The 21,935-nt window shown below is 32.5% G+C and overlaps 2 protein-coding genes across 2 annotated transcripts in view; one reads left to right on the top strand and one right to left on the bottom strand.

Annotated features, from left to right (window-relative positions):
• LOC134718887 (fasciclin-1-like) overlaps positions 1-6,329 on the bottom strand; it is a 35,918-nt gene extending 29,589 nt beyond the window's left edge. The window contains exon 1 of the mRNA XM_063581724.1: positions 6,151-6,329. Within this exon, the coding sequence (XP_063437794.1) occupies positions 6,151-6,276 (126 nt within the window). The 5' untranslated portion in view covers positions 6,277-6,329. The remainder of the gene's footprint in view (positions 1-6,150) is intronic.
• A 4,334-nt stretch (positions 6,330-10,663) lies between these two features.
• On the top strand, positions 10,664-21,935 carry LOC134718886 (heat shock 70 kDa protein 12B-like). Its single transcript, XM_063581723.1, has 5 exons — positions 10,664-10,740; positions 13,733-14,079; positions 18,144-18,362; positions 19,026-19,164; positions 20,807-21,935. The coding sequence occupies exons 2-5, from the start codon at positions 13,750-13,752 to the stop codon at positions 21,886-21,888; spliced, it is 1,770 nt and encodes a 589-aa protein (XP_063437793.1). The 5' UTR covers positions 10,664-10,740; positions 13,733-13,749; the 3' UTR covers positions 21,889-21,935.

Below are 21,935 nucleotides of genomic sequence, written 5' to 3'. Positions count from 1 at the left end.
TTTAACATACTGGAAAAGAAATTTTGAAAATTTTACTTAGCCATGGTATTTTGACCTCCCTGCGGTTTATTGAACCCCTACCATAGACCTTAAATTTCAAAAATTCTTGCAATTCTTATTCCTTAACATAGTTATAATATTCCTACAAGTAGTTTGTATGTGTTTAACATACTGGAAAAGATATTTTGAAAATTTTACTTAGCCATGGTATGTTGACCCCCCTGCGGTATATTGAACCCCCTACCATAGACCTTTAATTTCAAAAAATCTTGCAATTCTAACTCCTTAGCATAGTTATAATACTCAAGTAAGTAGTTTGTATGTATTTAAAATGCTGGAAAAAATGTTTTGAAAAAAAAAAATCCATGGTATTTTGACCCCCCTGTGGTATATTGAACCCCTACTATAGACCTTAAATTTCAAAAATTCTAGCTATTCAAACTCCTTAACCTAGTTATAATACTCCAACAAGTATTTTGTATGTATTTAAAATGCTGGAAAAAATGTTTTGAAAAAAAATAATTTCCATGGTATTTTGACCCCCCTGCATTATATGTATAATGAACCCCTACTATAGACCTTAAATTTCAAAAATTCTAGCTATTCAAACTCCTTAACCTAGTTATAATACTCCTACAAGTATTTTGTATGTATTTAACATACTGGAAAAGATATTTTGAAAATTTTACTTTGCCATGGTATTTTGACCCCCCTGCGGTATATTGAACCCCCTACCATAGACCTTCAATTTCAAAAATTCTTGCAATTTTTATTCCTTAACATAATTATAATACTTCAATAAGTAGTTTGTATGCATTTAACATCCTGGAAAAAATGTTTTGAAAAAAAATAATTTCCATGGTATTTTGACCCACCTTCGGTATATTGAACCCCTACTATAGACCTTAAATTTCAAAAATTCTAGCTATTCAAACTCCTTAACAAAGTTATAATACTCCTACAAGTAGTGTGTATGTATTTAACATACTGGAAAAGATATTTTAAAATTTTGTCTTTGCCATGGTATTACCGTATTTTGACCCCCTGCTGTATATTGAACCCTCTACCATAGAATTTCAATTTCAAAAATTCTTGCAATTCTTACTCCTGAACATAGTAATAATAATCCAATAAGTAGTTAGTATGTATTTAAAACGCTGGAAAAGATGTAAGAAAAAAAATTAATTTCCATGGAATTTTGACCCCACTGCGGTATATTGAACCCCCTACCATAGACCTTAATATTCAAAAATTCTAGCTATTCTAACTCCTTAACTTAGTAATAATACTTCAATAAGTAGTTTGTATGCATTTAACATCATGGAAAAAATGTTTTGAAAAAAAATAATTTCAATGGTATATTGACCCCCTGCTATAGACCTTAAATTTCAAAAGTTCTAGCTATTCTAACTCCTTAACATAGTAATAATACTTCAATAAGTAGTTTGTATGCATTTAACATCCTGGAAAAAATGTTTTTAAAAAAAATAATTTCCATGATATTTTGACCCCTCTGCGGTATATTGAACCCCCACTATAGACCTTAAATTTCAAAAAATTCTAGCTATTCAAACTCCTTAACATAGTTATAATACTCCTACAAGTAGTTTGTATGTATTTAACATACCGGTACTGGAAAAGAAATTTTGAAAATTTTACTTAGCCATGGTATTTTGACCCCCCTGCAGTATATTGAACCCCCTACCATAGACCTTGAATTTCAAAAATTCAAGCTTTTCTTACTCCTTTACATAGTAATAATACTCCAAATTGTAATTTGTATGTATTCAACATGCTGGAAAAGATATTTTGAAAATTTTACTTAGCCATGGTAATTTGACCCCCCTGCGGTATATTGAACCCCCTACTATAGACCTTGAATTTCAAAAATCCAAGCTATTCTAACTCCTTAACATAGTTATAATACTCCAATAAGTAGTTTATATGTATTTAGCATACTGGAAAAGATATTTTGCAAAATTTTATATAGCCATGGTATTTTGACGCCCTGCGGTATATTGAACCCCCTACTCATAACCTCTAATTAAAAAAAAATAATAGCCAATAAATTGTAAATAAGATTATCTGCAATACTATTTCTCAAAAACAGGGGGGTTCAATATACCGCAGGGGGGTTCAAAATACCATATGTGAAAAATGACCCCGGGGTCAAAATACCATGCGGTATAATGACCCCGGTGTCATTTTACCGCATGGTATTTTGACCCCGGGGTCAATTTTTAGGGGGTTCAAAATACCATATGACACCGGACATAAAAGCCGACAGGATGGAGAGTATAATAAATTGTTTACATTTGTTCTTTTGAAACATAATACAATTAGCATTAGCAGTGCAATATTCATATTTTTTTTATACTTATACGTGTTTTGTTTAAAAAAAAATAATGAATGACGTCACCGACAAGGACACTACTTTATTATTTAAAGTTATCTGGTGATATGATGTACTTCAGTTATTTTACGATATTGGAGCGATACTGGAGATATACTGAGGGCTTTCGCCGTAGACACATCGGAATGACCAAGGACTCAAGAAAAGCTATGGTACCGTGTTGACGTAAGTGTCACCCTACGCATGATGATGTGAGAAAACTAGCTTTGACTCCAATATTTAATGTTATCTGAATTGTAAATAATACAATTGAATGTAGCAATCATTGTTATTTTATAAAGTTTTCTCACGCATATTATCGAAAAATATACTTATATGGTCCAAATACTCATATGGCCTGGCCCGTTTATAACCAAACGAGTATATACTCATATGGTCCGACCATACGCGTATGGTCCAAATACTCATATGGTCCGGAACATACTCAAAATCTTTTATTGTCCTGATGTGAAAAGGACATGCACATTGTGTTGTAAGGTACAAAATGTAGCATATTTAAAAACACACATGTATAAGTTCTGTGAGCCTTTTAAACACTAAAATTTACAACATAATAAATGTTACGATTATTTATTTTATAACTGACACAGTCATAAAAAGGCACTTTTACGAATAAATTCACATGAGAAAATCCACAATCATATATGAACGCTGTAAACCGATGACTTGTTTTATTAATATCTTAATTCAACATATACAATCTTAATACACATTCATCATGTTCATGACATTTAAACGTACATGTACATTTACAGTAACACATATTTATTTTTTGGGATTGCTTACAATCAGTGGCTGAACCATGTGAACAGTGGCAAATTTTTCACAGTTATCATTTTTGCGGAAATCTTAAGATTAACCTTGTTATAGCATTAACATGATTAAAGGGCTCCTGAGGAGCAAAGTTATCTTTTTATTGGTGACTAATTGCAATTCCATCGTAATTTTAATATTGTTTTGGGTAACCTGTGTTATAGATTTTTTAAATAGGTGACAAATATGGGAATGACTACTGGTATACATGATGTATACCAGTAGTCATCCCTATTATATATATATAGTCATGTAGGATACTATCCTAAAGACAGCACTACATGTACATGTAGATTGCAGATTATATGCATGATCTTACACATGTAGGTCAGAGTACACAGTTATTTCGTAGTGCATCTCTTTTAGACAATAAATGAAAATTAAAAAAATCCCACCTGCGCTTCCTCAATAATATTTTTACAGTGTTTTGTACTACTTTTGGGACAAATTATATCAAAATTATAGAAACTTCATCAGTTCTAACTCAAAATATGGACAATTTTATGATAAGAGGGTCTTGAAATCTTTTGACAGCTTTTGCTATATGAGGCAAAAACATGGAGAACTAAATTTGGAAGGGGTATAACAGAAATTGGCAAGTAACACGCTGTTCACACTAAGGACTATATATATTCATGGACAACAAAAATCAAAGGACGATAACTGTGTACTCGGACCTAATTGTATTTAACACTTACAGTAATGTTAGCAGTAATAATCTAATAATTTCATATCAGCAAGTCTTTTTCACAAAAGCACTTAAAGTAAAAACAGATTTGATAATTGTTGACAAGATTATTTTTAATTGAGTTTTTAAAATTTCATAACCATGCAGAATACTTCATGTTCTTGAGAATTAACTAAATGTGCTTAAGTTTTAAGTGGAAATTTTGTAATTATAAGAGAATATCTATAGCTAAATTAAATTATGATATATATTTCAGTACAATGTTACAAATATGTATATGTACATAATGTACTTGTAAATTTGTAAATTTGTATTTAAACAGATTTGTAACAGGACAGGACAATAATATACACATCTTTTGGTATCTATTTTATAAAAATCGCTCAAACAGTTACTCGGTAATATTTTTTTTTATAAATATCGATTTTAGTTGAAATGATAGCACATTTTTTTTAGTGAGAACTCACTTTTGTCCCATGACTGTACATGTATAGAATTTTATAGTCTTTTTTTTCATTTTATAATATAGCATTTATAGTATAATTACTAACTGTTGATGTATTGGCTCTGTTATAGATTCAAGGTTAGCTGTATTGGATTCGAAACTTGATCAAAAAAAGAAACTTACTCTCATTGTCCATGTAGAGTAGATTTTTTGTCAACATTGTCTGATGTAATTTCTTATCTTTTGCATGTTTTGTCCAAGTTCTTAATTTTATGATTAAACATTTTATTTTACTTAATCATCATCTTCATTTTAATTAACAAATATAATGTTAAGCTTAAAGAATAAATCAGACAGATTATCTATTCTTTCTCTTCAGTAGTCTGTGTTATGATAATTGACCAACAGAAATGAAACTGTGATATTAATTGAGTCTTACTCTTTAAGATACTAATAATTAAGTTTAAAATATGATACATTTTTTTCTTTTAAACAATATGTCCAAAGTTAAGTTAGCTAGGGTATAATTCATTTTTAAGAAAATTGAAACAGCAAATTAACATTCTATAATCTGTACATGTATCTGTATTTTTAAGTGGAAGGTTCAAATTTGAGCTACAACTCCATGGACCAATTTCACCATTTTTCCTTATTTACAGCTGTCTGAAAAGCGATTTCCTCAGTGGCAGATCCATAAAAGTTAGAGCCCATTGACTGCTTAAGAAGGGACACTCTCCAGTCATGCTTCAGTAATTCCCTATATAAGAAACTAAAAATTTGCCCAGAAAAGCCCCTTCAAATCCACCCCTGTTCATTAACTTTTGATATATATATAGACATGGCATCTTCATCAGTGTTTAGTTTAAACATATTTATTTATAGTGGATTGGGAAACAAGTTTTGCAACTTATATTAATCCCTTTCCACTTTGCGGGTGCGAGTGCTGCCTTGTAGCGGCATTAGCCTGCTCTTTTTCGAAATCTACAAGGGTGTCTTTAACGTGCAAGAGATATGGCTCTTCCTTAACACGGGTCGCACAGGCTGAATTATCGGTATTAGGACTTATTTGCTCATGTCATTTAATAGTACATACATACATTGTAATCCCACAACCGGGGAATAAAATTTTATATCCATGAGCATTAATGTGATCCCAAAGTTGAGAGGATTCTTTCTGTGTTTTTTTAATTGACATTTAAACCACCGTATAAAAATATCAAATTAAGAGAAAAGACTGTTCCAATACCAATGTTATGACCCATACGTTGTACATTTTAGATCTATGATGAATCCAGGTCCATTCGCCCTGATTCGCGTTCGCCATACTACCTATTCGCCCAGGGTCCATTCGCCCAGATTTTTATTTTTTTCTATTTGTTGTCTAGTCGCATAATTTTAAGTATTTGAACAAAATATGTTGAAGTTTGTAAAAAAATGACAGAATATTTACATTACCGTAATCATTTTTTCATTTAAAAAAAAATAAAAAATGAAAATATCAGTATAAAAACGTTAAAAATTGAATAAGAATGCGAAGTCATATGTTATAGGACTAGATACCATCTATGATTACCCCTCCCCCTTTTCATTTCATTCAAAAATAAACACCAATCATTGACCAAGATTCTAAAGTAACTGCATTTATATTTTTTCACACATATTCTTCATTATTAATAATGTTGGCTAAAAATAAAATCGTGACATAAAATATAAAGGGTACAATGTAAGTGATTCATTGTTTACGTCGCCATTTTTTTAATTTACCTGAACAGGTAACGTATATTTTTTTACCTTTGATAATCCTTGCGTCCTTTGTAAAACTTCATAAACGGTATCTGTAGCTGTGGGGTCATCACAAATATAACAATTAAATAAACTAACACACAAACAAACAAACAAGTTTACTTTCCAGTCCATTGTCGGACTTTTGAATAATCCCACCTGTCATATACATGGGAGACAACTTTGTAAATGCAAAACAAGTGATGGGAAACCCGTGTCACATGTCTAAAAATATCAGCTAATCATGAGCTCAGATCCACGAGTGCATTTTTATATAATAGATCCTTAGTTTATGCAAATACATGTATACAATTATATGTTTCTGCATGCATGGTTTATGCAATTTAAATTAAACATCACTCTAGGTTTTTTTTAAAGTTTGTAAAGTTTTTATATGTATTTTTCAAGTATTATATAAGCCTTTATTTCATTTGGTGTTTTGTTTCTCTTTTTTTTTCCCGTTATATATTTGTTTTGTTTTATAATAACTTTATTCAGCCTGATTTATCTTTTTCTAAATCTGTTCAATGTAAACCGATATTGTTTTTACTTGGGAAGCCTTTTTATTTTTTACTAAAATCCATTATTTTTGGTTTTCTATTAATTTTAATTATTTTTTCGTTTATCTGCAGTCACTGATATATCATATGGAGAACTCTAATTGTTCTAGCTTGCTATTTAATACTAGTATCAATTTTAAGTTTTCTATCCACTTGCATTTCTTGATATATTACTGATATAGCCGAAAGAGCTCGATCTCCTTTTCTCTTTACTTTATGGGTCATTTATAAAAAAAAGTCGAATTTTCACTACACCCATGCTAATTTGTTTTTATTTCTAATGGAAATTTCAGTTGTTATGGTTTAAATGAAAGCTTGTCGGATTTGTGATTCAGAACATTAATAATAAACACACCTTACATCTATATATTTTTATAAGATTATAAAAAAGAAGATGTGGTATGATTGTCAATGAGACAACTAAAGACTAAAATGACACAAACATTAACAACTATAGGTCACCGTACGGCCTTCAACAATGAGCAAAGCCCATACCGCATAGTCAGCTATGAAAGGCCCCGATAAGACAATGTAAAACAATTCAAACGAGAAAACTAACGGCCTTATTTAAGTAAAAAACTGAACGATGGATCCCGTGGAGAGAGCGGGATTGGATCGTAACGCTTGACTAGCGAAGATATACTGATAACGGTAACAGGATAGACAAAAAGGTAACAGGATAGACTTGTATATATATATATATATATAGTGATATATCAGAAACGTACGTTCCTGTTACCATGGTTACCAATGAAACAAAGAGAAAAGTAAACTAACTTATGAGGGATTTACTTGTTGTTGGGTTTAATTGAAAGGGTGAAAAAATGCCGAACAATTTAAATTGCTATCTTAGACTTGCATTACTGGTGGTAAATTTTACAACCTTTGAAAACCATTTTTCAGTAGAACCTGGAAAATTGGCAAATAATCTATAATTTTACAGAAAACCATCTAATTGGCTACGTAAAACAAGCTTAACATTTTATCTAAACCTTTTCTAAATAACCCAAAATTTCTTTTGAAAATGGTTACAGGATAGACAAAATATTGTTCCACCGATCAAAAAATGTTAGATATTCTTGTATGACATCATTAAGATTGCATCTTTTAATATGTTGTTCTTAAAGTACTGTTTGTTTTCATTTGCTTCTGTAGAGGATTCTTTGAATACGTAACTTTTAATATTTTTTTTAATTTCAAAATTCTACATTTTTTGGAAATGACCCATATAATATATAAGTCAAACTGTAACAAATTTTACACGGACAAATGGGTTTCAAGTATTCTAAGGGTACACAATTTCGATTGTTTAGAAATAGCCCCCCAAAAAATTAGCAATTTAGATGTCGCGCTTAACTCAGTGACTGTCCCTCTTTCTTTTTTTTCTTAGAAAATCTGGTTGATTATATCTAAAGGATCTTTGAAACATGACTGGAGCGACTCCGTTCTTAAAAAGTCTTTTATTTTTTTTATTCAACAACAGTATTGCTCGCTGTTAACAATTATACTCCACTAACACAGCTATCTCAGTGAAGGTCCCTGTTTCATTAGTACCAGAAGTTTAGGGATTCTTCAGGTAGATAAACAGCATATTTTTAGTTTTTACAAAATATTATAAATATTTCATCAATAGATAAATAATGCTATTCAAATTATATTAAAGTATTTATATCATCTGGCGTTATTTCCCAAACTCGGATGAACTATGAAATTCCGTTCTTAGAAAGTCAGTGCCCACCCACTCATCATGTAAATTTCTGAATCCGCCACTGTTACGCTTCCCTCAAACAAAGTGTACGTAGTAATCATCCGAGAACCAGCTTATACATGTATCTGTGCAGCAATGGAACTAATAAGTAACATTAGCATGAGAACAAACACAGGAGGTGGACCGTCTGCTGTTTATAAACTCAAGCAAACTTATAGACAACTATTTCAAAATGCGTAGTTGAATTGTGCCTTTAATTAAGTTTTGCAGGCTCAGCAGAACATATTACAAATCTCATAGTTTCATAATTGAATTCTCTTCTGATGCAAGTGCTAAAAGATTGTAATAACATTAGGAAGTAGTAAATCCGATGCCTTCAAAATGAATATTATACAATCAGGTCAGACTTCAAACAGTTGAGCATTCCTTAAATTGCTACAATATGTGCAATTGTGCGTGAATGAATTACTGCCGTTTATAATTGTTATTTTGTACATGGCTATGACAGAACAACAGCATGTCGAAAACAGTTCACAAATGGGAAATTGAGAATCGTAACAATTGATCAACAACCTTGATCAAGAAACGTGTGGACGTATCAGTGGCCGACTATGAAAAAAATGGAGGGAATCAGATTCTTCGGCCAAATACAAAGTCACACGATTTTTAAAACACATAATTGTCATATAATTACATTAAGCCATATGCCGATAACAATTTATTAGGAAAAAACCATCAGGTTCCAGCATTAAAAAGCGAATTATATTATATCAGTAATGTTATTAGGCTTCATATATATATATACAACTCGTCTAAACATCAACCCAACAATGTTAGATCTGTTGTAGGGTTGTCACTGACTCAGACGTACTTATATATATATATATATATATGTTGGTTAGCATAATATCGGTACATATGTGGGACACAATGTCTCTATATTGTATCTTTTTAATTATTATGTTGTTTGTATCAAGAATTTTATGGTTTCAAATATATCAATTATACATTTGTTAAACACAAGTCTTTAAATTGTATCTTTCGTCATACATGGTATCACCTGATAACATTTGCTGAAATATATGGGATATTGGTTATATAATATGCTCCTTAAATTATGCTTTGGTAAGATAATGATTGATTAAGGTTCCCTTTAAGAAAAGCCTATTCAGCTCCAAAAGAGCTTCATACGTTATGGTGGCATCTGCTGCGAAAAGTTTAGATAAGCATTCTATGGTCAAGGGGAGATAACTCGAATTATTTTACTTTTTAAAATTTTAGATTTAATGACATATTTCTTTTTCCATTATTGAAAATTATGCTTCGAGATACATGTATAAGTACTTAAAGTATACTGACATTAGTTGAACGTTTTGTTTGTACCAGTATAGCTAATCGAGACTGAAAGGTGAAGCGTTTAGGATTCCAACAACTAGATAAACATACACTAAGCTTCTCAGTAATATTCTAATGCTTGTCCAAAGTGGTCCAAAGTCAGAATCTTCAGGACAAAAAAAGGGGGGTTCCAACTACAAGCCCCCATTCAAATGCATTGATCGTCCAAAAAAAGGGGGGTTCCAACCCCCGGAACCCCCAACCCTGGATCTGCGCCTGCAAACTTATATAACTTTAAATCTTATCTTCATCTTTGATAGACAGCTAGCTTGAATATTTGCTGTAAACACATTTGTGTGAAGTGCAGTTTCTATTTTTTTGTAAATTTTGAAATGACAAATTATTCCAACTGAGGATCCTAGCTACGGACTGAACACTCTATTACATTGTACCATTCTATCAAATAGATAACTGTCATTTGTTGCAGACATTGCTATAATGTTTGCATGCCCTAAAGATGTTGTTTGTTAATTTTTGTAGTTCTGGTGGGTAGTCAGACTAGATATCTAAAGCGGTATTATTGATCGAGTCATGACATCCTCAGTTTTATTCATATGAACATGATGAATAATGTTAAATATTATATATTTAGATTTTTGTTTTTTCAAAACTTAAAGGTACTAATTGTTTACTTTATTTAAGTTTCTCATCCAACAAATGAATTTTAAAAAGAAATGCGAACAAACAGATGCAGTTGAAAGGACTTGGAAATATCTCTTCATGCACCGTTGCTAGCAACAAGAAAAATAAAATTTAATTTAAAATTTATTATCTCCCTTTGAAATATGAAGTGTAACATTACATGATTGAGGAAGTAAATTATAATGAATGAAATTTGAGGTGGAAAAACATTTGATTTTTTTCTCGCCCAACTCATGTCGCTGAACAGAATAAATCCAATGACACAGCAGTGATCAGCAGTGACCACGGTCTGAGGTAAGAGATCTACGTGTCAAGGTAATTATTAAATTGATAAGCCGTTTATTTTTCTATCAATTATAATATTTTTAAATTGGTCAGTTATATGATGGCAATCGAGATGGAAATAGAAACTGTCCATTAAATGGAGTGTTGGTGTTGTATTGGGATGTAAAGATGTGAAGATTGAATTTCACGTCGAAAAAAACAAAATACACCGATTTGTTTAAAAATAAACCTATTGTTAAAAGATGCCCCAGATTGTGACTTGTACAAATATTTTACACCTGACCTCACAGTTTCTCACTGGCGCATGAACTTTTTTTTTATATTTTTACCAAAAAGCAGTGATCAATTTACATGGAAATATGAGTTTTCGAAATTGCTACTTTACATCCGGACATGAAACAAAAATTGAATCATTTCATTTTGAATTGGAAAAAATTTGTGGGGGGGGAGAATACCTTGTTTTATATCCTCCAAAAATCATTTTCAGGCAAGTTTCAACCCCATATGTGCTTGGTTTCAAACCACTCGGATGCCAAATCATGTTACTTTCCTCCCTCATTTTTACATATCTAGTCATATCTATGAAAAGACCACCCAGAAACATAGATTGTGTATCCGCGGATATATTATGAGCCCATATGCGGATCAAGGGGGAGGGGAGCTGGGGGACCCGAACCCCCTCCCCCCCTCCGTTTCGTGGGAAACATTTTGTTGATTATATATGGAATCACTGAAGCATGACTGGAGAGCCCCCCCCCCCCCCCTTTTAGGTCAGTCAGTATCCCCCTTTATGAAAAATTCTGGATCCGCCACTGGAGCCTCAGCCAATCTGCATTCTGTACCCATAAGAAATTACTTTTGGTACAACTCAGAAAAAGAAATTACTTTTGGTACAACTCAGAAAAAAACATTCACTCCCTGTTTTCAGTATTATTGAAATTTCAGAAATTATTGAGTGCATTCATTATTGCGATTTTTTAATCATAAAACAAAAATGCAAGTTGTACCAGGAATAATTGCATACATATATATATATATGTATCAGATATAAGTTACATGTACCATAATACTAACAATAAAAGTTTGAAATAAAACTAGCAGTCTCATAATTCTATTGCTATCTTACACAAAGATCAGATAGGCAGCAAATCAACGGAGAGATCATGACAACGATATGGTTTGTTTCGTGTGCGCAAGGAAATGACGCTGTGTACAGACCCCCATAGCCCCTTCCTTTTATCATAAATTACCGATTTTCCAGCTAATGTGACTTGATTCAACATTTTTTTTGAGTGCTCAAACACCACATAACACGGAACAGTGACGTTACAACACAACTCAACCGATTGGTACTAAATATAAAAAAAGAGCAATAATTTGAAAGCAGTACATACAAATAAGATAATGTGAAACGAGTGCCAAAGAGACAACTCTCCATTACAAGTTTAGTGAACAAATATTTAAATGTTCTGCTTTTACTTCAAGTAGGTGTTTTTAGAATACTTAAAAATTGTGTTATCGTCTTAGAGAAACAGTATAACAACCATTCAAGAACAGAGACGAATTAAAGCAGGAGGGTGCCCGCCCCTATTGTTGATTATATAGGAAATCGCAGAAGCATGACTGGAGTGAGTCCCCCTTAAGCAGTATGCCCCCTCCCTTTTTCATGAAATGTCTGGATCCGCCACAAATGAGCATCGTAATATCTTACTTTAGGGTTAGATTGGAGCTTTCATTTTTCCATTGCTTTAGAGATTGATTGGAGCTTGCGTTGTCCATCGCTTTAGAATTAGACTGGAGTTTGTATTGCCCGTCGTTTTAGAGTTAGATTCGAGCTTGCAACGCACATTACTTTAGAGTTCAATGGGAGCTTGCATTATCCGTATATTTTTTTCATATTCTCTCTTTACATATTTCTAAATGTATATTTATATAATACCTCCATGAAAGTACTAAGATGTAAAGAAAAAAAATATAGCAACAACCTCGTTGATGGAAGTTCTTAAATTCTCTCTATTTAGCTCACCTGGCCCGAAATGGTCAGTTGACCCCTTTAGGAGTTATTGTCCTTTATAGTCAATTTTTAACCATTTTTCGTAAATCTTAGTAATCTTTTACAAAAATCTTCTCCTCTGAAACTACTGGGCCAAATTAAACCAAACTTGGCCATAATCATCATTGGGTATCTAGTTTCAAAAATGTGTGACGTGACCCGGCCAACCAAACAAGTTGACCGCCACAGCTAAAAATAGAACATAGGGGTAAATGCAGTTTTTGGCTTATAACTCAAAAACCATTTTAGCATTTAGAGCAAATCTGACATGAAGTAAGATTGATTATTAGGTCAAGATCTAACTGCCCTGAAATTTTCAGATGAATGGGACAACCCGTTGTTGGGTTGATGCTCCTGAATTGGTAATTTTAAGGAAATTTTGCTGTTTTTGTTATAACATGTATCTTGAATATTATTATAGATTGAGATAAACCGTAAAAAGCAATAAATGTCGGCAAAGTAAGATCTACAAATAAGTCAACATGACAGAAATGGTCAGTTGACCCCTTTAGGAGTTAATGCCCTTTATCATCAATTTTTAACCATTTTTCGTAAATCTTAGTAATTTTACAAAAATCTTCTCCTCTGAAACTACTGGGCCAAGTTAATTATAGATAGAGGTAATTGTTAGCACCAAGAATGTTCGGTAAAGTAAGATGTACAAACACATTACCATCACCAAAACACAATTTTGTCATGAATCGATCTGCGTCCGATGTTTAATATTCACATAGACCAAGGTGAGCGACACAGGCTCTTTAGAGCCTTTAGTTTAATATTTAGACAAGAGGTAATCCAGATATTGACGTAATGTATAAACCCTTCATTATTGTTGAAGACAAAACTCTCAACTGTTTGTTATTGTGTTTTGTTTACAGGTTGATGCCTCATTGAACTATTAACAAATTTCAATTATTAATATAACGTAGGAGTTGTTTATTTTTGTAGATCTATTTTTATTAAAAATGGCATCAAAGGACAGCTCAGACAAAAGAGGAGATCGATTAGTTGTTGCTGCAATAGACGTTGGAACAACATTTTCAGGGTATGCATTTTCCATGCGGTCTGATTTTGAGTCAAACCCACTTCAAATCAGGACTAATGATTGGTCAGCAGAGGGAGTTCACAGTTCAGAGATGAAAGCACCATCAGTGTTGCTGCTAAATCCCGACCTATCATTTAACTCATTTGGATACAGAGCACAATATACTTATTCAGACTTAATGGACGATGACCCAGATAATGCTGCTAAACATTTTTACGTCAAGAACTTCAAAATGCAATTACATAATAGGGTATGTAGTAAGACAATGTTAACAACTTAAATGGGTTTGTCCACAGTATTTCTATGCACTATTCTTGCCCAAGCTTGAACATGATAGTCCTGAATTTAATAATAGCTGTTGCTTGTGTTTTGCCATTAGTCTGCTAAAACGTCTTATTTTTTCAAGGGAGCCTAGAATCATTAACTTGTCAACCCTAATGTTTTGATTTCAGATCCCGTACTTTGCAGTTCCATCCCGATCTTAATTCACTAGATTTGGCAGTACATTTTCATACTGAATGTCGATGGTTTCTCTCCGGTTTCTCTTTACTAAAAAAAAACAGACCTCCACGAGTAAGAAAAAGTTGCTAAAACGAGTGGCATTTAACACAAACAATCAATCAATCAATCTCAATAATGTTGTAAGTAATAAATATGAAATATTCTGTATTTGTAGTTCCCTAAAATATGTTGTAGCTAGAGCTTAAATTTATCATTCAATTGAAATACTGGGGACTAAATATATTTCATAATAAACGAGACTATCTAGTATGAGTGGCCGTTCATGTCATTTGCGCGATTATATACGCGTATATAATTTTCAACGCGTATATATACGCGTATATTGTGGTTTTCAACGCGTATATTGTGGTTTTCAATGCGTATATTGTGGTTTTCAACGCGTATATTATCGTTTTATACGCGTATATTGTTAAAATAAACACGTTTATACTTTATTCCAATTTATTTATCATATACGCGTTAATATACGCGTTATTTGCATAAATATACGCGTTAATATACGCGTTAATATACGCGTTATTTGTGTTAATATACGCGTATGAAATCATTATATATGCGTTAATAAACATTCGTTTGTCTTATTGTTTTAACCAATGAAAGCTGGGTTACACTAAAGACCTGAAAGTGGACCTGAAAAGACCTGAAAAGACCTGAAAGAATACGACTAAAATTATTCAAATTGCAACAACTTTTTTATTATTGGATGGAATTTCTTCAAGTTGGAATTTTATTAATTGTCAATATCCACATTTCAATAAAATTTAAATTTTTTAAATTAAAAACAAAATTTTGATGCCAACAGTTGGACCTGAAGGGAGAAATGAAAAGACCTGAAGGGACCTGAAAATCTATGTTCGGACTAATTCTAACTTCAATAACTTTTTTAATATTGAATGGTTATCTTTCAACTTTAGATTTTGTGAAACTAAAAATTCAGTATAATGATAAAGTTAAAAAAAAAAGATATGAAAAAATATCGTTGAAAACTCGGACCTGAACGGAAAATTAAATAACATAAATTTGCTTGAAAAGACTGTGGTCAAATTTATTCAAAATCTTTAACTGTTTTCAATCAATCTCCTTGAAGTATGAATTTTGTTATAGGAAAGGTATAATTTATCATTAAAATGATAAAGAATTTTATCGAAAATATAATGGTTGAGCTACAAAATTCGGACCTTGTCGGGGAAATAAAAGACATGAATAACAGGATCATAGGGGTAGATGTATTTAAACTCGCACAGCATTGTCTTTTCTATTTGTTTTAATTTTAGACAAGTGTCCATTGAAGAGAAAGAATGACTTTATATTTATACAGGAACATATTTGAATACAAAATACCTTGTTGATGATGAATCCTAAACCTAAAGAGAAAAAGAAGATTGCCCGGTGAAATTATTCAAACTAATTCAACTTGCTTATACTGCATTAATATATATATCTTAAACTGTTTTATTTATAAAATAAAAATAATAGTATTGCTACCCCATGAACCAAATATGTAATTTAAAGACGTGTGTTCGTCCATTGGAATTTTTAATTACATAACGTGTGCCAGTTGTAATTTACACCTTGTATTGATATTAGGTGATAATTGGATCATTAATCTAAATAAACATTTCACTTTAATCTTTTAATTGGATTATCGTTAAAATTAAATATTTTTATCACAATTTAAGTTGCTTTTGACTCTTCTTGAATGAAAATGCAAATGTTTTATAAGCTATGTTGAATTAACTATATATACACAGGTTCATTCAGGACTTTATTTTTCATCCAGCAGGTCCGACATTTGTCACAAAGTGCAGGTTCCAGACTTGGGACACACACACAACGATTGTGATGGGGTTATCATAGTTTAAAGACACCAAATCTTTTTCTTAATTATTTATTTCTATGGTATATCATGTCTCTTTGACTTATGAGTTTTGACATGTGAGTTTTGATTATTCTTTGGTATCTCCCGTCTTTTTTGTATCAGTTTTGCGTATCATAATAGTATCTTCCGTCAATAAAAATTAGAAAGAAGGGTGCCCGAAAGAAAGTGTGATCCCAATGAGACAGTTTTCCAAAAGAGAACAAATGACACCGAACATGAAATGTTAACAACCATATTTTTCGTTTCTGTTTATTATTTTCTTTTAAAAAAAATAGCGTAATTTTAGGCACATTTAGATTTTTGAATTTACGTTCAGGTCCGAGTTTTGACACCCAAACGATATTTTTCATGTATTTTTTTTATATTATCATTATATTGAACTTTTTGTTTCACAAAAACAAAAGTTGAAAGATATCCACTGTATATTAAAAAAGTTATTGAAGTTAGAATTATTCCGACCATAGATTTTCAGGTCCCTTCAGGTCTTTTCATTTCTCCCTTCAGGTCGAACTTTTGGCATCAAAATTTTGTTTTTAATTTAAAAAATTTAAATTTTAATGAAATATGGCTATTAACAATTGATTAAATTCCAACTTGAAGAAATTCCATCCAATAATAAAAAAGTTGTTGCAATTTGAATAATTTTAGTCGTATACTTTCAGGTCTTTTCAGGTCTTTTCAGGTCCACGTATATTAACGCGTATATGATAAATAAATTGGAATAAAGTATAAACGTGTTTATTTTAACAATATACGCGTATAAAACGATAATATACGCGTTGAAAACCACAATATACGCGTTGAAAACCACAATATACGCGTATATATACGCGTTGAAAATTATATACGCGTATATAATCGCGCAAATGACATGAACGGCCACTCATAATCTAGAGTCTTCAAATATTTAATATGTTCAAATCTTCAATCACCTGATATATTCAATACGTTTACCTGTCTGTTTTGTCTGTCTGTTTGCCAAGGAGTTTCGACCAACCATTAAGACTTTATGTTAATCGATCCATTCATCAGATTTAGCGTACAATTCTCAAGGCGAGGGTCCACTACTGATTAAAATATTTTTTTGCGACTAAAATCGAATTGACTGCTGCAGACAAAATGAGATCGTTACAAAAGTTTATGTAAGCTGTTAAGATATTAAATACAAATCTTGGTACAGATAAGACTGAAGTAAAATAGAAACATGGATCACGAAAAACATACAGGGGCGACATCAGAGAGTGAAGAGATTTTGCTTCTCAATATTGCAAGACATTTGCCGTGAAAACAATTTGATATGAACATGAAAAAGACAAGCTTTTGTTTCAACCTTTTTTGTATTTAAATTTCCAACATGAGGCATTTGCCTCATTTGCCTCATTTGCCTCCATCATCATCCATACATGATATACGGCCCCGATATATATTTTATCAGGATTACTACGAAATAAATAGGGTTTAAACCGTAAGTTTGTGCGCATGTGTCAATAAAATTGAGAATGGAAATGGTGAATACGTCAAAGAGAAAACAACCGACCAAAGACCAGAAAACAGCCGTTCTACAATATTGGAGAGTTTCGCTGAATATACACATATACCAAGTTGAGCGACACAGGAGCCCCTTATTTCCCTTTTTGAAGTTGGCCCCAAAAACAGTTTTCTAAATAACCAGCTGTGTCGTAACTGGTATTTCATAATAAAAGAGTTGGTTAATCTGTAGATCCAAAGTTTTATACTCTCCCAAGTATGTGTTAAAAAAATTATCTGTAGTTTCGATAACTTGTTGTTATGTTGAGAATGATTTTTTGAATCATTTCATTTCAAATAACAATCAGTAAAAACTTTCATATTGCATAAAACAATGTATCCTTAAAATAAAAATAAAAATGATAAGTATGATATATTTTTTGCAGGAAATATCCTTGGAGATGACTATCCAAGATATAACAGGAAAAGACATGCCGGCTATAAAAGTTTTTTCAGAATCAATACGATTTCTGAAAGAACATTTCCTTCAAATGTTTACCGGCAAAAAATTAGGCTTTACTGTAAAAGACGTCTTTTTCGTGATTACCGTTCCTGCAATTTGGAGTGACGCCGCAAAGCAGTTCATGAGGGTAGCCTCTGATAAAGTTAGTATACTAGTATAACATGTGTATCGTGTTTTGCCAGTAGAAATTTCGGTGTTTTTGTTCTCTTTCATTGTAAAATTCCTTTTCAAATTCATTAAGCAGATTAAAAAAAATACAACGAGTAAAATATGCCTCAGTCATGCTAAGATTCTCCGCCAAGCTACATAAACAGTCATTTTAAAAGTTCTCTATGAGTCATTTCCATATCATTTTTTATTACACGGAAAATTTTGTAAAATTTAGTCGTTTCCTATTTTCAAGGAAATAATATTGTATAACAATTAACTTAAACATATATTTGAAGTAATGTCAAGGTATATATGAAAGTGAAGTTGATGATTGAGTATTACTGTTTTGCACCAATTCATCAGGCTCAACTATAAATGTATAATTTTGATTAAAAATGTATTTTCGAAAATGATGGGATTTAAATTGCAGAGCGCAATAATTAATTAAATGTATACGATTGGGATAGGGTTTTATAGTCTTTGATTGTATGTAGTTCAAGATTTCTCATCTAATCATAATTTATGAACGACCGTTTTATTCATGTAATTACATTTTTCCAATATGGAGTCACTGAATTCATTGATGCATACTCCTACAAGACTCCTTGATGAGCTCTAGAGAATAAATGATGATACATATTTTAATTTCATACAGGCAGGCATAGATAGTTCCCAGATGATGCTGGCTTATGAACCAGAAGCTGCTGCCTTATTTTGCAGTCTGTTACCCGAGGACCAAGGAATTGCTAAATATTTCCAGGAAGGACGAAGACTTATGATTGTAGACCTCGGTGGTATGTAGTCAAATCTCACAAGTCAGGCAACACCATTGCATAAAAATAACACAACACGTGACATTTAAGATTGTGCAACACGAACACTACAGTGTTGTTTTTCTTTTGACCTTTTCCTTTTTTGGTTGCCATGGAGTTGTCAGTTTGTTTTAAATTGATATCATTTTTGGTATCTCCTCATCTCTTCTACAAAAAAAATCCGGTATTGAAACGGATGGGCAAAAACACTGGTGAATTATAGTGGCACCGTTTTGTTGAAAGTAATTTTCGTTGATGAATCACATTTGGTTTGACATAATCGTGGAAAGGAGATAAAGATATTGAAGAAGTGGAACATTTCCGCGGTCAATTGAGACACAGAACTTAATAAGGGTCATACTTTCGAATTGGGTTCGAACTTTGGTCCTTTTAAAATAATTCCTGGGCCAAACATAAGAACAACTATGCAAAATGTGTCTGCTACATGATTAATTTGCAAATATGAAAACAAAATCATAGAAAGCGTGAAAAAGTAACACACGGGCATACCATGAACATTCTATAATTGCAAAGTAGAGAATTTATTGCGAAGTTACTTGAAATTTTTAACTTAGTCTAAACTAGATTTATTGTAGATCTATGTCCACTTGTGTTGGAAAATCCATACATCTGAATGTCTGAGTATCCTTTGATGAAACAAGTTTATAGTTTGTTGTTCGGAGTGAGCCAATGTTCTGTGTTGAAGGCCGTTCTTTGACCTATACTTGCTTACATTTTACACATTGTGACTTGTAAGGAGGGCTGTTTTATTGGCACTAATATCACATCTTTTTTTTATTTCTATTGTTCGATTTGTCATTGCTTTATATTTATGGTTTGTCATTTTGGGGCCTTTTATAGCCGACTATGCGAAATGGGCATTGACAAAGACCGTTCGGTGACCTGTATAGTAGTTGTTAATTTCTGTGTCAAATGGTCTCTTGTGGAGAGTTGTCTCATTTGCAATCTTGCCACACCTTCTTTTTCTATATTGATGAAAAAGTATAAAGATGCCAAAGGGGAATCAAAACGTGCAAGACCTCGGGGGAAAGATAGACAACACCCGGTATTACTGTCATTAAAACGATGAAGCGCATTTATTGTACACAGAATCGGGAATCAACCAATCAAAATATAAAAATAAGATTTGATATGATTGTCAATTCCTACCAAAGACGTTGAAGTTAGCAACTATTATCTAGGTAATCGTTCGGCCTTGAGCAATCATCAATGAACAAAACACATAACGCATAGCAAGCTTGTCCGAATTTTGTTTTATACCAAACTATGTGCACTAATAACGACAAAGTTCTCGACTATCGAAAAATAGAACTACCGAGCTGTCTGTAGCAGTTTAGGGGTGCTGTATTGAAAGATATTACTTTCACAAATAACCCGGCGATCTCCCAGACCCTTATATGTGATATAACAAATTCGGGTCATACAATCCTGGAGTCAGTTTCACAATAAAACTTACGACTAAGATTGGTCTTAAGTCGTGAACAAATCAGTATACTTACGATCAATCTTAGTCGTAAGTTTTTTTTTGTGAAATTGACTCTTGAATTCTTGCCAATCAAATAATAAATTATCTCTTAAAGAAAGTATGCTGTTATCGTTTCAGGTGGTACGGCGGATATCACGGTTATCAAGGTAATAAAACGTGTAGAGAAACTGACCTATATAGAGCACGTGTACAGAGTTACAGGAGGGGCATGGGGCGGTAACCAGGTCAATAAGAATTTCGAAAACTTCCTAGAAACGGTTTTCGGAAATGACGTCATCAACGAGTTTAAAAGAGAATATCTTCCTGCATACATGGAGATGATGAGCGATTTTGAACTGAAAAAGAAAACACTCTCAACTTCCGGTGCAAAAACTGGTGTTGCAGTAAAAGTTGGAGGCGAACTTTTTCAGATTTTCAAGGGTAAGCGAGGTAAAGAAATTAGTGAAGAACTCAAAGGCAAACTGAAAGGTACGGTTAAAATAGTAGGAGACAAATTGCGATTTGACGTTGCAATCTTCAAGAGATTTTTCCAGGACTGTGTAACAAAAATTGTCAATCACATTAATGAGACTTTTTTGAAAAGAGGATGCGCATGGCCATCTGCGATGATATTAGTTGGTGGATTTTCAGATTCTCCGGTTATCCGAGAAGCAATTGTCGATGCTTTTCCCGTTATCAAAAATGTTGTGTCGCCTGTAGCGACTTCATTGGCCGTTTTGAAAGGATCAGTTATATTTGGTCATGAACCAGCCATTGTTACTGGCAGAGTTTGTCGCGAAACGCTAGGAGTCACCCTGCGTCGGCCATACATCCCAGAAGGTAACACAGAAAAGAAAACGTTTAAAATGGACGGGGAACTGCGAGCAGACAAAAGTTTTCAAAAAATGTTTTCAATAAATGAAATCATTAAACTAGGGCAAATACGAACTGTTGACATACAAGATATCCATAAAAACAAAGAGTTACGAAAACAACCGAAGATTATCGAAGTTTACGCTTCAGAAGATGAAGACCCAAAATATATTACAGATTCCGGATGTTCCCTAAGAGGAAAAATCACTGTTAATCCGCCGAACGGTCAATGGCCGGAAAATGCTGAAGGTTTTATTGATATGGAAACCGGAGGAACTGAAATAACCGTACGTTACAGAGACAAACATTCTGGTCAAGTTACCGAAGAAAAAATAGATTTCATGTGATTTGTATTTGTCTGAATATAGTTTGCTCTACAAATATTAATATATAA

The sequence above is a fragment of the Mytilus trossulus genome, chromosome 5 (assembly GCF_036588685.1).
Source record: "Mytilus trossulus isolate FHL-02 chromosome 5, PNRI_Mtr1.1.1.hap1, whole genome shotgun sequence".
Taxonomy (NCBI): domain Eukaryota; kingdom Metazoa; phylum Mollusca; class Bivalvia; order Mytilida; family Mytilidae; genus Mytilus; species Mytilus trossulus.
The sequence above is the reverse complement of the archived record's forward strand: the minus strand, read 5'-3'. Positions and strand labels throughout refer to the sequence as shown.

Excerpts from the sequence above, each read along its gene's own strand:
- LOC134718886 (XM_063581723.1), top strand. The coding sequence starts at position 13,750 with ATGGCATCAAAGGACAGCTCAGACAAAAGAGGAGATCGATTAGTTGTT. Across the intron at positions 18,363-19,025 it reads TGAGGGTAGCCTCTGATAAA|GCAGGCATAGATAGTTCCCA; the intron begins GTTAGTATACTA and ends AATTTCATACAG. Across the intron at positions 19,165-20,806 it reads TATGATTGTAGACCTCGGTG|GTGGTACGGCGGATATCACG; the intron begins GTATGTAGTCAA and ends TTATCGTTTCAG.